Consider the following 24,222-nt stretch of genomic DNA (forward strand, 5'->3'; position numbering starts at 1 on the left):
AGTTCTCAAATTAGTTAAGGTGCATTTCATATAGTTCCTCGGTGTTTTATTTTGACACTTTCACTGAATTGAATAAGAGTAAAAGAAAACCTTTCTGTTTTATCTGAACCAGATTGTTTTTTAAACAATATTAAAATGATAAAAAAAGTTCTAAAAGAAGAATGATTTATGACGAGAACTACCACTGTTGGACTTTAAACTGTAATAAATTTGACTTTGTACTGTAAATAAATCTTCATTATATCAACACGTTTATGATGCAACGTTCTTTAATGATAGTATTACGCCTATAAATTCTTTAGACTTAATATTCACCGATAAACCTAACAACGTATTTGAATTAATGCATTTGCCTCCTCTTGGCAACACCAAACAAGGACATACTGTATTAATATGGAAATTAGCCATTGACAGTTAATTGACTAAATGCGAAAATAAAACATCTAATAAATATTTTGACTATCATAATGGAAACTATTTTGAAATAAGTAGAGTCGTCGAAGGAATAAATTGGACAACGAATTTTAAGAATTTAATTGCAGACAAAATGTATAATAAATTTTTATTAATTTACTTAAATATCATTGAATCTTTTATACCACAACGAACTAGAACTCATAATGGAAATAGATTTCCTTTGATCACACGAGAAGTTAAAGATTTAGTGCGTGTTAAAAGAACGCTATGGTTAAATTTATATTCAAAAAACAATAGGCAAGCTAAATCCAAAATAAAATACAAAACAAAAACTTAAAGAGTAAAGTTCTACAAGCAAAACGCTTATTTGAAAAGAATCTTGTAGTAAATCAACACACAATCCAAAACTACTATTCAAAAGTATTAACAGCAAAAATAATTTAAAAAATACCATCCGAGCTTTAACATCCAATAATGAACCTAATTAAAGAACCTAACCAAATAGTTAACATTATAAATGATCACTTTAAAACAGTCTTTACCAGGGGTATTACCAATAATTAACTGATTCTAAAAAATTATATTTTGTCTTACCCTTGTGAGGCAATAATAGACAATATAATAACTGTGAAATTAATTAAAGAAAAACTTTTTCAGTTAAATGAATATAAATGGCAGATGCACATTGTTTTAGTACTATTGATTTTACCAGACATGGTAAAATCAATAGTACTAAAATGATGTGCATCTGCCTTTGCTTTACCGCTCACTATGATTTTGAAAAATTGCTCAAAACTGGAAGAGTACCAATTAAATTGAAATTAGCAGACATAACTCCAATATTCAAAAAAGCGAACAGGTTAATTGCTAGCAACTACAGATCAGTTTCATTAACCTCAATAGTCTCTAAAGTACTCTAAAGTAAATATTATATCTGACACAGTATACAAACATACGTCAAATATTATTAAATAGACATCAACATGGATTTGTAAAGGGGAAATCTTGTTTAACAAATCTAATTGAAACAATGAATCCTTTGAGTAAATCGCTAGCGAAAAACATTCCAGTAGATATTTGTTATCTTGACTTTACTAAAGCATTTGACACGATATCTCATGAACGATTATTAATCAAACTCAAGTCATATGGAATATCAAATGTCATTTGCAACTGGATTAGCAACTTTTTAACAAATTGACACCAAAGAGTGATACAAGGCAATGAAGCATCAAACTGGGAATTGATAACAAGCAGTGTTCCCCAAGGATCAGTAATTTCTCCTACCTTATTCATTTTATATATCAATGATTTATCAGAGATTTTAGAACGCTCTAAACTCTTTGCAGATGACACCAAGTTAATCAGGAAAGTAGCTAGCTCTGAGAATTCTAAATTGCTTTAGAATGAAATTAACCAATCTTGCGAATGGTCAGAGATCTGGCAATTACAATTTAATAGTAAAGAATATCGTATTATGCACTTTGGAAAAATAACCTTCACAATATTTATAAACTAGGCGAGAAAATATTAGCAGTCTTTGATACCGAAAAAATTCTTGGAATCACAATGTCATCAAATCTCAAATGGAAAAGTCACATAACCATTTGTACATCAAAAGCTTATTCAATGCTTGGAATGTTAAAAAAAATTTTTCATTACATCAACAAAAAAAAGTATGTATACGTAACATTTATAAGACCCCATTTTGAATTTGCGATACAGGCATGGTACCCATACATTAAAAGTGGTATTATTGCACTTGAAAAAGTTCAACGTTATGCCACTAAATGGATACCCCAGATTCGAAAACAAAGTTATGAAACAAGAATTAAAATACTTGGCCCAAGTACACTGGAAAAAAGACATAAAACTTGATTAAATGTACAAACTATTTAAAAAAATAAATATTGTGAAACTAGATTGTAATATTTTTACCTCATATCAGCCCAACACAAGGGGCCATAACTTCAAAATCAGAAAAGAAATAGTTAAAAACTGCAATATTCATCATCAATTTTTAAGTAATAGAGTCTCATCAATGTGGAAGATTTTATCATCAAAATTGAAAGCTTGAACTTATTCAAAACTCGCATTGATAAATATCTAGAGCTATATGATTTGTAATTTAAAATTTAATTTATTTACCTAGAATAACGACTTAATGTATATGCTGTCAAAGTGAAATTATTAATTTCACTCATAGTTTTTGAACAACTACAGCTTTCTATATATTATATTAAAATGTGTTTTCCAATGTCATTTTTAGACAAATTATTATAATATAACACAGCTAGTGCATTTATGACATGTACCTTTCATAAAGATATTTTAAATGCAATCTTTACACATAAAAAATCTTTGCTTTTTTAAAACACTCTACAAAAAATAATACACAATTAAATTTGTTAATTTAAAAAAGATTTTTTTCTTCGTTTTTTGTGAATATTTTGCATCCTATTTGAGAAAAGTAAAAGAAATATGTTATACACAAGCTCAAAAGACAAGCTAACTTAGAAAACATCTACTTTTTGTTGTTTTACAAAAGTAATATATGTAAAAGTAACATATAACAACTTTTAAAAAAAATGCGTGATTCTTAAATTGATAAACTTGATTATAAAAATTTGACTAAAAGATATTATTATATTTTATATTGTATTTTTACAATATAAAGTATTATTATATTTTATATTGTATTTTTAGTTTGTGGTTCTTTATTATTTTATTTTTTATGTTGAAATATTTAAAGAATACCCAAATACTACGATGATAAAACACATATTTTTGAAACAAAGAAATTAATTTTTTTAAACAAGATAAGTTTATTGCAATAAAATAATTTTTAACAAAATTTCGGGAATGTTTAAACCCTTTATCTATAAATGATTTATGTGTATATATATATATATATATATATATATATATATATATATATATATATATATATATATATATATATATATATATATATATATATATATATATATATATATATATATATATATATATATATATATATATATATATATATATATATATATATATATATATATATATATATATATATATATATATATATATATATATATATATAGGAGATTAAGCAACATGATGTTTTTTAATTATTAAGATTTAATTCTTTAAAAAAGTTGCAATTCTTATTTACTAGGAGTTTATTCTGATGATATTGGACATTGTTGTTAAATACAAACTTTATATCTGGGCCTCTGGATTTTTTGTTGTTGAATTTTTAACTATAAATCTTTTTAATAATACAGTTGCTGTGGATTTGTGCATTATTTTGCAAATATTATAATTAAAATATTTTGTAAATATTAAAATAATATATCTGATGTGACTCAATTTTAGAAAATTGGAGAACTATTTAAGTTTTTCACTGCTCAAGTAAAAAACTCAACTTTAAGTAAAGAGCTCAACTTCAAGCTTGATTGAAATAATAATAAATGAAATATGAATGAATGTAAAATGGAATCAGAAACTTATTCAGTAGTGATTACTTTGATTTTAAGGTGTCTAACTTGCAATGTGCAACCTAAAAACCTTTTTTGAAATTTAATGTGCTGTGAGAGTATAAATGTTATTAAGCTATTTGTACTTTTTTAAATTTTGTAATGTAAAAAGGATTAGAAAAATAAAAATAGTTTTAGTTATGAAATGTTAAAGAATTTGAGAAAGAAGAAAAAAAAGTTGTGTTGATCACATGAAACCTTGAAGTCTCAATGACAAACTATTTAGTTTGAATTTAATTTATAACAATTATATTTCTAATAATTATATTTAATTTATATAATATTTCATATTTAATTAATGTATTGATTATATTTCTAATGATTATATTATAAATATGGTTTGCAAACTCAGTATATTGCTATTACTTTATAACTTTATGGTAACATAAAAAATGTTTTTTTTAGCTTCTACAATGTCAAGACCAGTTAGCTGTTGCTCTCTCAACTGAACGAAAGAAAACAATAATGATTGAACAGTTAGACAAGGTCAGTTAGACATTTTTTTTTTAAATAAAAATATCATTTTATTATATGGCATTTTATTAAATAGAATCAGAAAACTTTTAAAAGCATGCATTAAAAATGCATTATTTAAAAGCATTCGTAAACTATGACTATAACTACGACTATTGCTACTACTACTACTACTACTACTACTACTACTACTACTACTACTACTACTACTACTACTACTACTACTACTACTACTACTACTACTACTACTACTACTACTACTACTACTACTACTAAAAATAAATACTAGAAATATATTTATAATTTGATGAAGAAGTGCTACACCAGGCCCCTCTATGCTGATAAACATGAAGACACAGATACTGCAGACAAAGCAGTAATTGTGTCTGCAAATTTTACTTTTTTACGCTGTCTTTAAAAGCGTTGACTGATGGAGTGCTGCTTACGAAAGCTTATTTCTTGGGATGAAAATTCTATTCTTACTAATTTACATTCTAGTTTATGGTTATGTCTTTTCAGGATATATTTGATTATTTTATTTGAATCTTTTTGAGGTACAAAGAAGTCAAAAAGTTCAATTTAATGCATTTAAATTGCTCAATGAGGTTGGCTTGTTTGCGGCGTTCTTTAAGTGTTGTTTGACCTACCCATTTAATATATATATTCCTATGAAGATTGGCATATATATATGTATATATATATATATATATATATATATATATATATATATATATATATATATATATATATATATATATATATATATATATATATATATATACACACACACACACAGTCAGAGAGATAAGTATCTGAACAAAAAACAATAGTCTTTGTCAGGTAATTTAAAAAAAAGTTTTTTTTATCTTCTATGATTACTTTGAAAGCAAATTTAATTACAATTTTAATGGAAAAAAAACATTAACTTTCTTTGCTGAGATTTTAATTTTAATTGACTAAAATGTTTCCTTTTTAATTAGTTAAAAATTAATGTTAAAGACTCCTTATGGAGTATTAAATGGAATGAATCTGTTGATATCTTCAAGAATTGGAAATAAAATCAAGAAATGGTTGCTTATTGCTAATGCTTAGTTATTGACTTGTTCAGGCAAGGTAAAACATCTATGTTGATTAAAGAAACGACTAGAATGGCATTAGGAACCATCAATGACTTATTAAGAAGTGCAAAAATGATTTGGATATGTAAAAAAATCAGCATATCCAAACCTTGAAGATATGTGAAAAATTAGATTAGGAGCTAAGCATAAAATAACATCCAGAATTGATCAACGAATTGTCAAGATATTGCAAAATAAGCAACGTTTATCAGCACCAGTTCTTAAAAAAGATTTAGAATACAAGTTAGTCTATTTACTTTTTGGAATAAATGATGAAACTCAAACCATTTTGAGAAATGATGGAGCTTAAAAAATATTAGGAAAGAAAGTTGAAGCTTTTGCACTGAATTGCAATTAATTAACAGTAAAATTTGGTGGATGCAATATGGTGTGGGATGGCTTGGAACAAAACAAGAAAGTTGAAGTTTATTGATAAAATATATTAGGGTTTCTCAAATGGGATACAATTTTCCCTGGATCCCGGAGTTAAAGGTGACAGCACAACATTCCGGGATATGGCTATTATTTCCTGGGGTATATCTTTTATCTTAAATAACACTAACTTTTTTAAAAAGTATTAATTTTTTTTTTAATTTCAGAAAAAGCAATGTCTTTTTTTTTCTTGTTATTATCAATTAAGAGTAAAAAAAAAAAAACATTTTTCGATTACAAACAAAAAAAGTTGTATGTTTTGCTATGGTTTAAAATTTAAAAATCATTTTGTATAGTTTTTAAATTTTCAAGTAATTGAAAAATCAAACATTTTGTACAATTAAAAAATTAAATTATTTCCGTATTAAAATAACTGTAACTAAGGGTGTATTAATTTATACTATGTTAGAATTTTTTTTTGATGGCAATGTGTTATATCTAATTTTTTAATTGCTTAATTATTTTATGATTCATAATAACACTAACCATGTTGATAGTAACTTGATAGAAAGCATGGCAATATTTAAAAAAAAAGATTTAGCCAATCTGCCACTTGCAAAAAGTGAAGTGATAACAATAATGTGCAAAGGATTTTCTACAAGCGGGCTCCATTCTTGATTTAAAATAAACTCACACATAGAATTGAAATTAGATATAAAGCATCCACATGAAAACAATGGATTGAAAATTGGAAATGTGTAAAAAATAAATCACAATATGTGTTAATCAGCAGGCTATTGAGGAAATAGCAACTCTAGCAACAGACGAAAACTTCTCCCATAAAAAAGAGAATTGTTTATGCTTTTTAAGACAATTTTTTAATTCAAAATATAATTTAGATTAGTGTGCTAATATAAATTTATGCTTGAAACCGCTTTTTTGTTATTATATTTATATTAAATAATTTATTATATTAAATAATTATAGTTAAATAAAAATAATGCCAGGATCCCAGGAAACATCTCAGGAAATCCCAAGATATAGAAAACTTCACACCAGGAATCCTGGGATGCAAAATTTATGGGTAATGAGAAACCCTAGAGTAGACTCTGAGGATTATGTCAACATTTCAATCTATTGGCCTCAAATGTAAAACTGTGATTAGGAAAACATATAAACATTTATCTTCCAACAGCATAAAGCATTTGTCTCAAAAAAAAAAGGAGTTTGTTATCCAGAAGCAGATTGAATTACTTGAATGGCCAGACTGTATATATATGTATATATATTTATATAAGTATATTAGGGCTGTTCAAAAAATATAAAATTGAATAACAAAAAAATATAAATCTTGACAACCAAAACATTTTTAGAAGATATTACCCCTGTGATGACTAGTTTGAAATTTTGTTTTTCTACCAAAACTCTAGTTTTTCAAAAACAGAGGAATGTTTAAAAAGCAATAGTTGCTATGATACAATAAAACTACTATACATACAATAAGTGCATTCATCACTGGATTCATTTAAAGCACTGCAGTTGCCATAGAAAAGCACTTTAGTTTAAAACTTCTCTACCTTGCATCGTTTCTTTGGTATCATGATCAAAGGAGCAAGTTATTGTTTGTGAAAGATAAGTCACCTGATTTTTCATTGTTCAAGAGCCTGCAAACCAAGTGGGATAAAGTTAGCAAGACAAGTAGAAGAAGAAGAAGTAGAAGAACTTTTGCTCTACTTAAAGTTCAAGATCAATTACTGAAAATAAAGAAGAATGATCAGTGCAATTTTGTTCTGAATCAACTCTCAAACAATCCAAAGCAAACAGAAGTAATTACTTTAAGCTTTGCAAAATAACACCATTTTTAGTTGGAGAAAAGTTTTTAGTTGGACTTGTTTTCTACAAACCTGCTGCTTTCCACAAAGCCTGTTGGATGACCATACTTATGTATAGTGCAAAGATGTTTTTGTTTAAACAGTTAAACTACTCAACATACTTTTCTGCCAAACTTGAGAGATTTGTCTAATTTTGTGATTTATGTCTAAAACTAGCTTACTTGCACAATGCTGCACAATGTACAAATCAATGATTTTAATCTGATTGACCAAATGGATGACGAAGTTGATGAAAGACCTGTTGAAGAAGTTGGTGAAAGACCTTTGGCTGCCATTAGAAAACATAACTGGTACCTTTTTGGAGAAATAATATAACCAGCACTCTTTTCTTTCCAAACATTATTAAAGACAAAATCTTCCATTGCTCAAAAGCTTTTAAACTAACCAACCTTCAACATAACAACATGGAAAGCCTGTCATGCCTACACTACCAAGAACATTAATGCAAGCAAACATTTGAGCTCTATCAAACAGTACCTTGGCATCCTTTATTTCACTAGTATCTTGGACCCTTCCTTTGACTTTGTAGAAATTAATGAGATAGAAATTGCAATGATCACATACTATGCAAAGATTCTCACATATAATCACAGTAAAAAACAACAACGGATTTTGTAGCTTGTGAACAACATTTGTGTGGTGATTTTGCAAAACAAACAATATTTAAGTAATGATATTTTCCTCCGTAAATATTAAAATAAAAAAATTATATCAGGAATTTACTGGAATTACAATTACATACACATTATTTTTACTTTGTATTACATTTGTTATGATTGTAATATTAAATTTGTATGTAACACATACAAATTTTTGTCATCATATATATGTATATATATATATATATATATATATATATATATATATATATATATATATATATATATATATATTTATATATATATATATATATAATTTACAAGTAGTAATTTCTATTTAATTGGTTGCTTTTTTTTTAATTTAATACATTTTTTATGTTATTTTTTATATTTAATAAATTGAAATATACTATTCAAACTTGTTCACTTTTGAACAACCTTTTTTTTTAATAAATTAGTATTTAACTTTTTATAAATAATATGCAAAATGATAATATAGTTAAAATATGAAATATAGTAATTTAAGTATAGTTAAAATATTATCAAGTTTTAGCTATATTTAATTTATAAATATATTTTTAATTAAGTTTTACAAAAAATAAGAAACTAGAAGGTTAAAATATAAAAATTTTATAACTTTAAAAGCGAGAACAAAAGATCAAAAAATGATTTCACATGTTAGCTCTTATGAAACTTTTACGAAAAAAATTAGGATAGACTCATAAATAGAAAATTAGGTCATTGTCACCTAAATTTTTTGATTTAAATAGAACCTAGAATAGAATTTTTTAATTTAAATAGAACCTAGAATAGAATTTTTTGATTTATAGAACCTTGCAATTGTTGTTAATGATTGGAAGAAGCAAGAAGAAGAGAGAATCAGCGCCATTTTTAAATTAACTCGTGAGAAGGAGATACTTTTATCAAGTCAACAAAAACAAGATCAAGTAAAAACAAATTTTGCAATCTTAGAACAATTTTATAATTTTTAATTAACATCATTATTTAAAAATTCTCTCCCTTAATCAAGTCATTACAAAATGTACAGTAGTTGATGCAAAATTTAATTAAAAATTATTACTAATAACTATGTATAATAAATATGTACTAATAAAAACTGATTTTTTATTTATTAGAAAATTCTTTTTTGTTTTCATATTTGCAAACTATTTAATCATCAATTTACCATTCTTTTATGTGCTTCCCCTTAGTACCTCTTCACTCTATCACCTTTCTCTTTGTTCTTTATCGTTCTCTTTCTTCCAAGTCCTCTAGATGTAATTTCTGATCAAATTGACTATGCCCTCTTTCTTTACCCATCTGCCAATATTGTTGTTATTGGTGACTTTAATGCTCATCACACTGAATGGCTTGGCTTTAACACCACTGACCATGCTGGCACTAAAGCCTATAAGTTCTTCATTTCTCAATCTCTTACTCAGATAGTTAACTTTGTGACTTGTTTTCCTGACAACCTAGTCATTTACCTTCACTCCTTGATTTATGTCTGGTCTCTGATCCAAGCTTGTGTTCAGTTTCTCCTTTTTCTCCTTTAAGTGGTTCTGACCATTCTATGATCTCTTTAAATCTTTCATCTCATACTTCATTTTTGGACTCACCCTATCATTGCACTACTTACTACTACTCTAAAGCTGACTAGGATTCTTTTCAAAAAATTTTTTGTGACGGTCTTTGGGCTGATGTCTTTTCCCTCTCAGCTGAAAAATGCACCTCATACATAACCTCCTGGATTCAAGCAGGAATGGAAGCCTTTGTTCCTTCTCCTCGGTTTCAAGTCAAGCCTCATTCACTCCGTAGTTTTCACGTCTTTTGCAGCTGCTATATCTAGTCGTAATCATTTTTTTTATCTTTTTTAAAACAACAACTCTCTTGAGAACAAACAGCTATTTATTATTGCAAGAAATCGATGTAAAAAGGTGCTGTCAGATGCTAAGCTCCATTATTCTCAGAAGTTAGGCTCTAGAGACTTTTGAAAAATCTTCAACAGTGTTGTTAACAAGGGTAGGTCTAACATTCCATATCTCATTCATGGGACTGATCTAATTACCTCTCCTAAGGCTGAACTATTTGCAAAAAACTTTTCTAATTTGACTCTCGAGTCTTATGGCCATTCTCTTCCTTCCATTTCAATTAAACAGGATAACCCATTGTTTGACATTCAAATCACTCCAGCTTCCGTTGCTAAAGTTGTATCAACTCATCTACAGCTTGTGGTCCAGGCAACATTCCTGTCACAGTCTTACAAAATTGTTCTCCAGAAGTTCAGTTCTCTCTAAACTACTTAATAAGCGGTTGACTGAGTCTTGTTTTCCTGCCTGCTGGAAAACTGCATCTGTTGTTCCAATCTTCAAAAACCTGATGGACATTCTGAACCCTTCAATTATTGTCCGATCAGTCTTCTTACTGTTATTAGCAAGGTCTTTGAGTCTTTGAAAAACAAATTTCTCACGTCCTATCTTGAGTCAAATAAATTACTGTCAGGCAATCAATACAGTTTTCGATCTTCTCACTCTACAGCTGACTTACTAACTGCTGTGATTGAAAGAATTTATTGTGCATTAGATGGAGGTGGAGAGGCTAGGGTTATTGCTTTTGACATATCTAAGGCTTTCATGCCAAACTTTATTGAAAGTTGCATTTATCTAATCATTTCTTTCTAACTGCTTTATTAAAGGCATCCCTGAAGGCCAACACTCTTCTTTATTTCCAGTAACTTCTGGGGTACCTCAAGGTTCTATCCAGGTTCTGTTTTGTTTCTAATGATGCTCTTTCTTTTCTAGACAAGGTCCAAAAAAGTTGGGTCTGCTAGTTGGGTCTGCTCAATCTGATAAACTTGAACCTCTTTCCCATTGCCATAAAGTTGCATCTCTTACACTTTTCTTTAAATACTATCATTGTTGCTGCTCAAAAGAGCTATTATCTCTAGCTCCATTAAAAAAAGTCTCATTCTTTTACTGTACCTGTCCCTGCATGCTCTAAAAACTTTTATTTATCTAGTTTTTTTCCCTGCACCTCAACCCTTTTGGAACTCTCTATTATCTTCATGTTTTCCTGACTCATATAACCTTCAATTTTTTAAGTTTTCTGTCAACCGTTTCCTTGCTCTTTAACTCTTTTTTTACTTCTTTTTTTCTACTTATTTCCAACTTGATAGTGGTTGTTTGCAGCCTTGTTGGAAGTGAATTAGGATTAAAAAAAAAAAAACTTAAATAAATCTTTTAAGTGAATTCAAAATATATTGAACTAGTATTGTTATTCAATATTGTTAAAGTTGTACAGTGTAAGGTTGTTGCACATTTTACAACTGAACAGTGTAAGGTGAGTTTACTGAATTCTAACTTACTGAATAACTTTTATTGTAATTCAACATTGACTTTTGGTTGTACCGTGTATACTGTTATCTAATCAAATAATCAGTTAAGGATAAGCTAAAGGGCTTTTTATCATCTTTCAGTTAAACTTTGTTTGTCAGAAAAGTGTTTAACAAAATATTTTGATTATATAAAAAAATTAACTAAAGCAGTGTTTTGCAACCACTGGCTTGCAAAACATTGAATAGCTACATGCAGATTGTGAGACTACTACATGTATGTAGCTCACTAGCCTCTGGCTTGTGAGCTACATACAGCTATTCAGTCGCCCTTAAATGCACTTTTGCCACACTTTTTTATCCTTTAGACATTTCAAATTAAGGATTGGTTAATGTAAAGAAAAGTTTTTTATTTTTTGTTTCTTATAATTTTATTTACTGAAATTTTTAACTTGTATAATATTTATATTTAAAATTATTTCTTTATTTTCTATTTTTCAATTTAGGCTAAAATTGAAAATTTTAAATATTTTAAAATTGAAATATTTCTGTATTTGGCATCCTATACATTTTAATTATTTAAAATTTAAGTAACATTTAAAAAAAGACTATTCTCAGATGCAGGTAACATTTTTGATGAAAAAAGAGTTAGTTTGTTGCCCAAAACTGGATAGCAACTCATTTTGCACCACAATATTTCTAAACTTCTAGAAATCCATACATAATTGATTACTGCAAATTGTGTTTGTTAATAATTTTGTATTTTTAACCTAGGTTTACTTATAGGTCTTCATTGATCTGTAGGACAACGATTTTTTAATTTAATTTACACAGTCTGTGTGTCTAAAAAAAAAGGTAAAAAATAAATTCCACCATTCTGGCCTGAAATATTGTATTTTGGGCTGGAACCGGAATGACCTAAAAGTCACAAAATCCGTCTGTAATTCCTGCTGCAATTCCGGTACATCTCTATAAATAACATTTAAGGTGTAGTGTTTTTATTTAAAAAAACACGAAATAACATCCATATGCTATTTGTTATTTTTTTTAAATTAGGAATTTTTAGTTTAGGATAATTAGTCACTCGGATGGTTTGTCAGATGCTTTGACTAAAAAATGTTTTGACATGAAATCTCTTAAAAAACATCTCTATCATTTTTAGAAATCTCTTAAAAAAACAACTCTATCATTGTTTATTTTTTATGTGTTAATATGCAGTACTTAGTTTTCTTTTCAAATTTTACAGATGTTAAAAAGATTTGAAAAGGATCTCGCAGATGCTTTACAAGCTTACTCAAATGAACAAGAAAAAATTCAAGAACTTAATTCTCATCACAAGAGTCAGGTCTTTATTTTTTAAATAATAATGAAAAAAAAAAATTTTTATAAATAAATTTTTTTAATTTGATCATTTAGTTAAAAGTAAAGCAAGGTTTAATTTTGCAAGTTTTGCACTTGATTGCTTAGTGTGACACATAATTGCAAATGTGTCATGTGATTGCTTAGTGAGACGTGCAAAATAAATAATCATTTTAATTTTCTCAAAATGGTTAATGTTTCTAAACATGTCTATTCTGAGGAAAATAGTTTCTGCGTTTTTATTTGATAATAATGTTGTTTTTGTCAGGAGTTTTTTTTTTTTTAAATTTATAAATAATTTTGTTTTGGCATTGTTAATTGATATTGACACAGTTGTAAGATTTTCATAAGTGAGGCAGATAAGTGAGGCAAATGAACAGTCAGAAATCCAACAGTCAGTGCATGTTATTAAAATTTACTTATGTTATATAATGGCTTTTTTAATGCTTCAGATGGAGCCTGCACTGTTAACATGTGTATATATATATATATATATATATATATATATATATATATATATATATATATATATATATATATATATATATATAGATCTATAGTTTGTTGTCATTTGGAAGAGCGGATGGAAAAAAGTGATTCTTACGCCAACACATACGTCACTTTTAATTACTTTTGACTTTCGTCCAACATTTGCGTGTTGTCAGAAAGTAAAAGCCATTAATTTAATTACAAATTAATTGTTTTTTAAAAAAGCCGCAAAAACGCAAATTTAATTGACCAGAATGTTTTTTACAGTAAAAAAAATAAAAGTAAAAACATTTTATTAAAAAAAACAAAAATAAAAACATTTAGAATGATTTTTAAAAACATTCAGAATGTTTTTTAAAACATTCTGAATGTTTTTAACAATATAAACAATGTTTTTATTTTTATTTTTTTTATTAAAATGTTTTTATTTTTGTTTCTTTTAATAAAATGTTTTTATTTTTGTTTTTTTTAATAAAATGTTTTTATTTTTATTTATTTTACTGTAAATCATGCACGGAGTGCTGCTACATCGACTATCTTATAGCCTGACTCGCTAGGGAGTGCTGCTACATCGACTGACAAATAGCCTGACTCGCAAAGGAGTGCTGCTATATCGACTGACAAATAGCCTGACTCGCTAGGGAGTGCTGCTACATCAACTGACAAATAGCTTGACTTGCAAGGGAGTGCTGCTACATCGACTGAGGGTTTGGTTGGGGCAGTCAGTCTATCAATTAATAAAAAAAAAAAATCCGGTCTTGCATTTTAACTTTTACTTTTTGTCAACAAAATATAGAAGAAAACTTTCAGACAACATATAAGTGTATATGTATATGTATATATATATATATATATATATATATATATATATATATATATATATATATATATATATTCTTTTATTTTGTTTTGGTACTGAAAAAAGTACAAATAATTTGTTAGTAAATATTGAAGTAGATAAAATGAGTTTGTTATAAGCTTTAAGATGGGTCCAGTAATGAAAATCTTTGTTTTCGTAGAAACATCCTAAGTCATAAATAAAACATGTTTTCTGAGTTTCATATTTCAATGCAAGGTTATAACTTTTATTTAATGTATCAGTTTTTTTTTTTTTTTGAATAAATTACAATAAAAAATATAATAGTTTGCACCAATTGTTCCAAGTGATCCTAACTCCTGAGTGGTTGTCCTAGCTCTTAAATAATTTTAAATATTGGGTGGAAATAAATAAAAAATTTCTTTAAATTATAAATTAAAATGTTCATAGTTATTCATTTTAAAAACCTATAATATTCAAAAGTAGTTTTAAAATAAAAAAGTATAATAATGTGATAAAAATATTTTTGTGATAAAATTTAAAAATTAGTGTCCAAGCCTTGAAATTTTTAGATATATAGCAACAATCAAACGTTAACTTTAAAAGTTGATATTGTATAAAGTTCAAAATCAATTTCAACAGCAGGATTAAAAGCAGAACAAAAAAGATTTGTAGTTGTTATTTAGACTTAAATTTGTAATTCTGTAAAAAAAATTCTGTAAAAAACATATAAGTTTTATTTTTATAATTTACATACTTAAAATCCTTAGATAAAGTTTGAAATTTTTCTCCTTAATTTTATCATTAATTTTAAAATATTTGTTTACAGTTAAAATTTGTTCAATAAAGTTCTGCTACTTCAATGTTTTCAAATTGTTTATGATCTTTTATATTGTTAAATTTATTTTCAGATTGACTTTCTTGAAAAAGAAAAGTTTACTATAAGTAAACACTTTTCTGATTTGCAAGCTTCTAATTTAAATCTAAAGGAAATAAACAAAAAAAATGAAAAAGTTATTTCAGAATTTGAAAATAATCAGCATGTTCAAAAAATGGTAAGTTACTTAGTTACACCTACTATTTATTATACAACTTATCAAATATACATAATCTATGTATGGATAAACATTATATATGTGTGTGTGTATATATATATATATATATATTATATATACATCCTGCTTGTGATGAAGTGGGCACGATCGCGCCACGCTCATACAACACGCCCATAAAGGGTATTTCTAAACCTTTTAGACACGTTAAACAACACTTGCTCAGCTCATAACGAGAGTATTAAATCGCGTTCGTTCAAAAGTTTGGCACAGAAAAAATAATAAGCTTTTATATGGTTTTTTATAAAATATTTGTAATTAAATTTTTTAGGTAATGATAAAACTTGTTGATTTAACAGTAAAACATCGTTTTCCTTATACTTATATCCTTACATGAAGTACTTATATAAAATATAAGCATTATGTCACTCACTTTCTGCACGTTTCTGTTTTGCTGTTATGTTAGCATTTTTCAATTTTGCTACTAACATAGTGAATGAACAGTTTAAAGTCATTACAGCTAATTTCAATAATGGAATGTTAACTATTTTAATGAAGTGTGCGTGAGAACACGATGTAAATATAAAAATGTGCAAATGAAATGGGAATAGAAAATTAGGAAATAACTATAAGAAAGTTAAAGCTTCTGAATATTTTTAATTTCGTTAAAACATCAAGTAAGATTTATTTGATTTATTGTTAATAATATTCCACACATCGTTTATAATAAAAATAAATTTTCATAATGGAGATTTCTTTAAATTCATTTTTGAATATAGTATAGGTTTTTTATTAACTAGTATTTATCTTAAATTAATTAAAAATGTTTTTAGTTTTGAAGAAGAATTTCAAATTATTCTTGTGTTATAATCTACTAATTTTTTGACAACAAAAAAAGTGTTATTTAAATAAGAAATTATAAAAAAATATACTTAATAATTATTCATTAATTTACAAAAAAAATTAATTATTAAAAAAACATTTTAATAATAAATTTTAGCCACGAATTTGTTCTTCAATACTATTACAAGAACTATTAAGCACTTGCGTTTTTGTTTGGTTGTGTTTTTTTTTACTATTAATAGTTTAAAAAAATAGTGATCTGGTGCAAATAAAAAACAAGAAGTTGGGAAGTATAAAAAACTACATTGTTGAAGTAGTATAAATGCGCTGTTGTAGATATTGCTTCAAACATTGATGAACGAAAGTTGTATAACAGATAGAAAGCTTTTTATAAGCACAGTCTTCCGCAATTTTCGAATTTCAAGATCGCTGATATAACACACTTGGCGATTGTTATATAACATCGCCAAGCGTGTTATATAACGAGCGTGATATAACACGCTTGGCGATTTTCTTCATCACAAGCCCTGTATTTATATATATATATATATATATATATATATATATATATATATATATATTATATATATATACACACGCAGTTAAACACACTTAAATAAATTACAAAATCTGTAGATTCTGTTAAAAAAAGCGGGTATATTATATATATATATATATATGTATATGTATATATATATGTGTGTATATATATATATATATATATATATATATATATATATATATATATATATATATATATATAGTTCTATAAATTGTTGCATTTGGGAGTACGTTAAGGTAAAAAATGATTCTTTTGTCAATAAATACGTCACTTTTAATTACTTTTGACTTTCATCTAACATTTCTGTGTTATCAGAAAGTTAAAACCATTAATTTAATTACAAATTAATCGTTTTTTAAAAAAACCGCAAAAACGCAAATTTAATTGACCAGAATGTTTTTAAAAACATTCTAAATGTTTTTAATAATATAAACGATGTTTTTATTTTTATTTTTTTTTAATAAAATGCTTTTATTTTTATTTTTTTTACTGTAAATCATGCGCGGCGTGTTGCTACATCGACAATCTTATAGCCTGACTCGCAACGGAGTGCTGCTACATTGACTGACAAATAGCCTGACTCACAACGGAGTGCTGCTACATCAACTGACAAATAGCCTGACTCGCAACGGAGTGTTGCTATGTTGCCTATCTTATAGCCTGACTCGCACGGGAGTGCTGCTACATCGACTGAGGGGTTTGGTTTGGGCAGGCAGTCTATCTATTTTGATTTTTTTTTTGTGTCAACAAAATACAGAAAAACTTTCTAACAACCAGTTAGGAGTTATATATATATATATATATATATATATATATATATATATATATATATATATATATATATATATATATATATATATATATATATATATATATCTGTGTGTGTGTTTGAGTGTGTGTGTGTGAATATATATTTATATATATTATAAATTATACTTAAGTTTCTGTGACACAATGGTTGATACAGGTGACCAATGAAATCATCTAGTCAGGTAGACATGTGAGAGATGATTCTAAGAACAGATTGTACAGTAAGAATCCAAAAGCATCGATGAGTATAGACTTAAATATAGACTTCAACCCTCAGAATTAAGAAAAATAAGGCCGACAATAATTTGCCGACCTCAATCTTTTAGAGGTGGGCATCAGTTAGGCAAAAATTATTTGATACAAAGTTCTTACCATAAAATATAAAAATGAGGTTGGCAAACACTTTCATGTCGGCATTGCCGAATGCTGACCCTAATCCCAAGGGTTATTTTAGGAGGAAAAAATAGTTTCAATTTGCTATAATATAGACACCTATACAAGTGTCTATATTATAGCAAATCTGTCATTGCATTTACTGTGTTTATCTATTCAAGCCTGATAGGCCTACTACAGTTAAGAAGGGTAGCCTTCTTTTTTTTAACTATTCTGTCAGTGAGCGCTTTGATAAAAACGTTGTATAAATTAGTATATTGGGATATATAAGCTAAATAAGATAAAAATAAGTAACAATATTAAATACCACCTGTTAGACCATAAAGATAATATAACAAGTAAAAAAATATAGATATAATAAATAGAGATAATAAAAGTATAATAAAATTTAAAATGGGAGGAAGTAATACATGGGTATGGTGCTAATAAGTGAATATTGGTATTTTTTTTATTTAGTCATTCATAATTAATTGCTCCCCATTCTTTTTTTGCATAAATTAATTGTTCCCCATTCTTTTTCTGTTTTGTTTTTTGTCTACCATGTAGTATTCAGTATATTACTGAACTTGAATTCTATTATCAGTTAAGACTTTGTATTAATGTATTTAGTTATAATTGGCTCTTTAGGTTTATTTATTGGATTATATATACTTTTATATACCTATATTTATACTTAATTCAATATTTTTTACATAACAAAAGTATCTTTAAAATAGATGACAGTTGTATAACATTTCTATCGGTGTTTTTGGGAACTTAAGGCTACAATAAAATTTTAACTTTTTTATTAAGATATATTTATTTAAAATACAAAAGAGGACACAAAAAACAGGTCATGGAATCTAGTTATGTCAAATAAGTTAGCTTTATCTGTTTCACATTTTTTATAGAAACTTTTCTGTAATAAACTAAACAAAATCATTCAGTTAAGCTGTTTTTAATACTGGTTTTGGCAAATTATTTAATGATTATAACACAAATACTTAATGCAAATGGAAACCATCTAGATTGTAATCACCAAGTCGATAAAAGTATAAATGGTTTCCATTCATATAAAAATATAGTGGAAATATAAAAAAAACAAAGCAAAAATGGCCAATATATCCATACAAAATAATATTTCCAAAGAGAAAAATATATACAATTTAATGTGAGAAACAAAAAACATATTTTTCTTGAAATAAAATTAATAAACTTTAAAAAAAAAAAAAGGAAGAACTTTATGAAAGCAATTTGAATTATAACATCGTTTTATTATTATATATATTTATTTGAAAACTCAAAAATGTGACTAATTAGACAAATAAGAAACTTACTTTGTGTGCTGTTTTTTTTATTTTGTGTTATTGTGTTTCAAAATTTATTTTTGCAAGTTTAGATTATAAACTTTTTATAGAAAAAGCTAAAAAAATATTTACTATAAGATAAACCTTTATGTTTTTATTTAAAAACTGAATTCTTAGGTTTTAGTGAATGACTAGATATAGTCAGCTTCAGTAATGAAACTACCTAATAATCATTTTTAACAATAGACAACGGCAAGAAGGTAAGCCAAGTCATCTATTAACACAAAACATCACAACAATGACATCACAAAGATTAACTAATAGCGTAACATTATAGTAAACTCAAACCTCCAAGGGACCAAGAAATTAGCTTGCTAGAGAATGTTAGAATTATTGGGAGTATATCCTATAAATAAAGGCTCAACTGGAATTCAAAATAAGTTCAAGTTATTAAGGTTTATATCCAGAGTTTATTGTGCATATTATAACTACTAACAGCATAGCATACTTGTAAGTACACATTTCATTGCATAACATATTTGCTATAACATATTTGCGATATGGTTGGCAAGGACAACATTCTTACTCTCAACAAACCCAAGTCACATTATATCAAAATACACTGCTAAGGTAGCAAGGACAACACTCTTGCTGTAAACTGAGCCATGTAACAACACTTTCAAACCATGGAAAGAACATAATAACCACTTAAGAACTATAAACACGTAACATTATAACACATAACACACATAGAAACACTTCATATATAACAGATATTTACACATTTATAACAAAGTATAAACCCATATAACCTTAACACATATGAACACATAATAAATAACACACATTACCACATCATATGACACATAAAAATACTTGAATATACAAATTAGGAAGAATTTATAAATTAGGAACATTTACATATACAACCTTATTCGTGTAATATTTGTTCAATGACATACCTTGTAATGCATGTATATCAACTTTAAAAAACAAACAATCAAATGACCGTTTATTGTATTATAAAAGGGTTTTTAGTAACAACAACTGGTTTTCAGTCACTAAATTGGTTTTGTTAATTAATTTATAAAAAACGTGGTGTTTAATAGTAAAACAACAGTTGTTTATAGATAAGTACGTTTGTAAATACAACATTGTTTGTGTAGCATTTATTAAATAACATACCTTGTAATGAATATTCACCAATTTTAAAAAATAAACTATGAAACTATCTTGTTCTTAAACATGCAACATAGAGTTGATCAAGTGAGAGGCAAGGGTTTTTAAGATAAATACCAACTTGTGGAGTGGTAGAGTGCTCGCTTCATAAGCAAGAGGTTCCGAGTTCGATCCCCACCACGTCCCTGGTAGTCCGCACTCAACTTGTTTCTCTGCGCAGCAGCCTTGTTTGTCAAGGTTTGTGTTTCGGAGTTATAGAGTTGAAAGAGGGTTAAAACTACAATTAAGTAGCCTCCTCGTCTGTAGTGGCCTTCTGGGCCTTGGGGAGGTGAATTAAAAAAAAAAAAACTTTATCAAAAGTTTGACCTTTATCAATAGTTTAACCTTTGAAAAAAGCATCGTCTTCAAGGTCTTAAAAATAAAAATACAAATTAATACTTTAAATACAATTGAAAAAGGACTTGAATTATGTTATTATTTAAATAAATTAAATAAATTACCTGACTTTAAAAGTTACTCTACTAATTTAAAAATTACATAGGGTTTATTACAACAGAGTTAATGATTGTATCAAATTAGTATTTAATATAGGTAATAGGTTTAAGATCTTAAAACTGATTAAACAGATATTAACAGATTATAATAAAGATAATAAAGAATCAAAAATATCAAGTATTAAATATTAAAAGGCCAAGCATGATATATCTTTATTAAAAAACTCCGTGTTAAGACATGCACAAATGAATAACAGCAGCATTAAATAAAATAACCGATAAGGATCAATGTTGAAATACCTAATAGTGTTCAAAAGATATCAAAACAAATCTCATTTATGTATGTGGCATGTGTTTTTGCCAACAAAAACAATTAGTTAATACATGATTTTGTTATTTTTTTCTTTTTCTTTGCTGTATTAGAAATTTGAATATTAGGATAAAAACTAGCCATTATAATTTAAAAAAATCATATTTATCAAATTTTTTTATTTTCATGTTTGTTATATTCCCATTCTTCCTCCTACATTCCTCACCCTTTTTAAAAAATATCTTTCTACATAGAACAAGTCTCACCACTACTCTGAATATCTATCCTTTTGGATTCTTACCAAATGGTTCTGTTTATCTACAATCTGCTCCTACATCACCTAATCACCCCTCCTGTGCCTACCTGGCTGAACAGCTCCATTATTCGTTTGCAATCATTGCATTGCAAAAACATAAGTACAAACATTATATGTATTACATATAATGTAATATGCTTTTTATATTTGTAATTGTTTTTTAAATTAAATCTTTTTTAACTGTAGGAAAACGAAAGACTCGAAAAAGCAAATAATCATCTGAATGAGCAAATTAAATTAATATCTAAAAGTTATGAAGAGCAAATTGAATTAGTTCAAGTCAGTTGTAGTTTTTCTTAATATTTTATTTTCTACTGGATAAAATAAAATTGATATATATTAATAGTAATTATTTAAAAAAATGTGCAATTTTGTGTTGAGTATTTGACAGTTAGAGTTTTAGTTTTGAACTTTAATAATCAACTTATTAAAAAAAAAATTTGTAATATTTATTGTAGTAAACCCTCAGATTTAGGAAATCTGATTGATCTGTTAGAGATTGGCAATAATTTGCTGTTAGAGGTTGGCATCAGGTCAACAAAAAAATTTGATACAAAGGTTTTACCATAAAACATAGAAACAAGGTCGGGGATTTTTTGACGACCTCAAACACTTCCAGGTCCGCAGTTAAGTCAGCATTGCCGAATACCGACCCTAATTTCAAGGGCTAAGTAATAATAATATTATAATAATATTAATTGAAATTAATCCTAAAGTAGTAATCCTTAACCTATATTTAATCGCAACCTTTATGGTTATCTAAAACATATTAATATTCTCCGACTAAGTAATACTATACATAACTTAATGCTTTATTTGTGATGCAATTTAATGAGCATTTATATTTAAAGATTGCATTAGTTAAAGATTGTTATTGAGTTAATATTGTTGTTTTACGTTTTTAGAAAGCTGTGGATGATGCTCAGAATGAATCACAAGTAATTTTTTTTTTTTTTTTTTTTTGAATTTATTATTTATTTAAATTTATGCTTATATATATATATATATATACATACATATATATGTATATATATATATATATATATATATATATATATATATATATATATATATATATATATATATATATATTATATATGTATTATATATATTTATATATTATATATATACATTATACATATATATATATATATGTATATATATTTATATATGTATACATATATATGTTATATACATACATACATACATACATACATACATACATACATACATACATACATACATACATACATACATACATACATGCATACATACATACATACATACATACATACATACAAACATACATACATAAATGATAATAATCTGAAAATTAAGAATATAATAATTTTTTTCAAAAGGATTTACTGAAAAAAAATTTATCTTTATCTCACACTGTGCAACAACTAATGAGTGAAAAAGAATCGTTGAACAAAGAAAAGGTTTTTTCATATAACCTTCTTTCAACCATTATTATTTTATTATTATTAAAAGTTTTATTTTAATAATAACTAATGCATAATACACCACAATAATACATTAACAACAAACATCTTTCATGATTTAATATAAACACATTACATTACAATATTAAGTTTAATATTGTCTAATGTTATTAATAGCATTAAATATTATTTATATTATACAAAGTTTTTTTGTATTTTTTTTTTTTGCTCTGAGAAAATGTTTATTATTTATGTTGCCAATGTTTTTGTTTCTATTTATGTGTGTTATTATCTACTTAATTAGAGTTAAAATAAATAACTTTAATTGTTATTACTACTAATTATGCTTTATAGTAAATTTTTTTTTTAGGATACATTACGTACAGAACTAAAATTACTTCAAACAAAGTTTGATGTCTTAAAAACTAAACAAGATTCAGAAATTAAAACGAAACTTGAAGAAGAGGTTTTAACTGTCATAGTTTTATTGTTACTGTTTAAAAAAAGTTTTTCATTAATGTTAAACTAAAGTATTTTTTAAGCTAATTTTTTCAATTTTTTGTTTTATTTTAGTAAAGTTGACTTTTTTTTCCAAATAAAAAATTGCTGCTAAAAATTATTAATAAGTTAAAAATTTACTTTTAACCCTTTTAGGTCTTCAAGAAAAATTTTTGTCCCATCAGGTCCAAATTTTTTTGTTACTTTTTGACCTTTTAAACATTTTTTCTGTTATAACAGAAAATATGTTTGACCCTCTTTGAAATAACAGAAAAAATATGTTTGACCCTCTTTGATCTTCCTTGGCTTTTCTCTGTTTTTCATTACAAAAAAATTTTAAGTATAACATCAAGTTGTTAAATTTTTGTTCTATCAAAATTAGTTATGAATTATGTGCAAGAACTCAACAAAGAAAGAAAAAACAAAATAAAAAATTTTTATTCACAAATAAATTACAGTACTACTTTAAAAAACACTGTTCATTGTTTTACAAGAAAAGTAAACTTCAAAACAGTCAGTAGGATGTGGTCCTTGTTTTCTAATGTTTTCTAAAGTTTTACAATAGTAAACAATTTTTCTTTTACTAAACAGTCTTGTATTATTACTTTGTTTTTTTTTAATATGTCAATACAC

The 24,222-nt window shown here is 26.3% G+C and overlaps 1 protein-coding gene across 4 annotated transcripts in view; it reads left to right on the forward strand.

Annotated features, from left to right (window-relative positions):
• The window catches only part of LOC101236793 (centrobin), a 72,415-nt gene that overhangs the window by 23,222 nt on the left and 24,971 nt on the right, over positions 1 to 24,222 (forward strand). For 2 of the 4 annotated variants that reach the window (XM_065788799.1, XM_065788800.1), the window contains exons 7-14: positions 4,356 to 4,436; positions 9,236 to 9,352; positions 12,983 to 13,081; positions 15,313 to 15,456; positions 21,833 to 21,925; positions 22,552 to 22,584; positions 23,008 to 23,088; positions 23,462 to 23,557. In XM_065788799.1, coding sequence (XP_065644871.1) covers positions 4,356 to 4,436; positions 9,236 to 9,352; positions 12,983 to 13,081; positions 15,313 to 15,456; positions 21,833 to 21,925; positions 22,552 to 22,584; positions 23,008 to 23,088; positions 23,462 to 23,557 — 744 coding nt within the window. The remainder of the gene's footprint in view (positions 1 to 4,355; positions 4,437 to 9,235; positions 9,353 to 12,982; positions 13,082 to 15,312; positions 15,457 to 21,832; positions 21,926 to 22,551; positions 22,585 to 23,007; positions 23,089 to 23,461; positions 23,558 to 24,222) is intronic. The other 2 variants (XM_065788802.1, XM_065788803.1) reach the window with 1 other exon arrangement.

This window comes from Hydra vulgaris, chromosome 01 (genome assembly GCF_038396675.1).
Source record: "Hydra vulgaris chromosome 01, alternate assembly HydraT2T_AEP".
In the NCBI taxonomy this organism is placed as follows: domain Eukaryota; kingdom Metazoa; phylum Cnidaria; class Hydrozoa; order Anthoathecata; family Hydridae; genus Hydra; species Hydra vulgaris.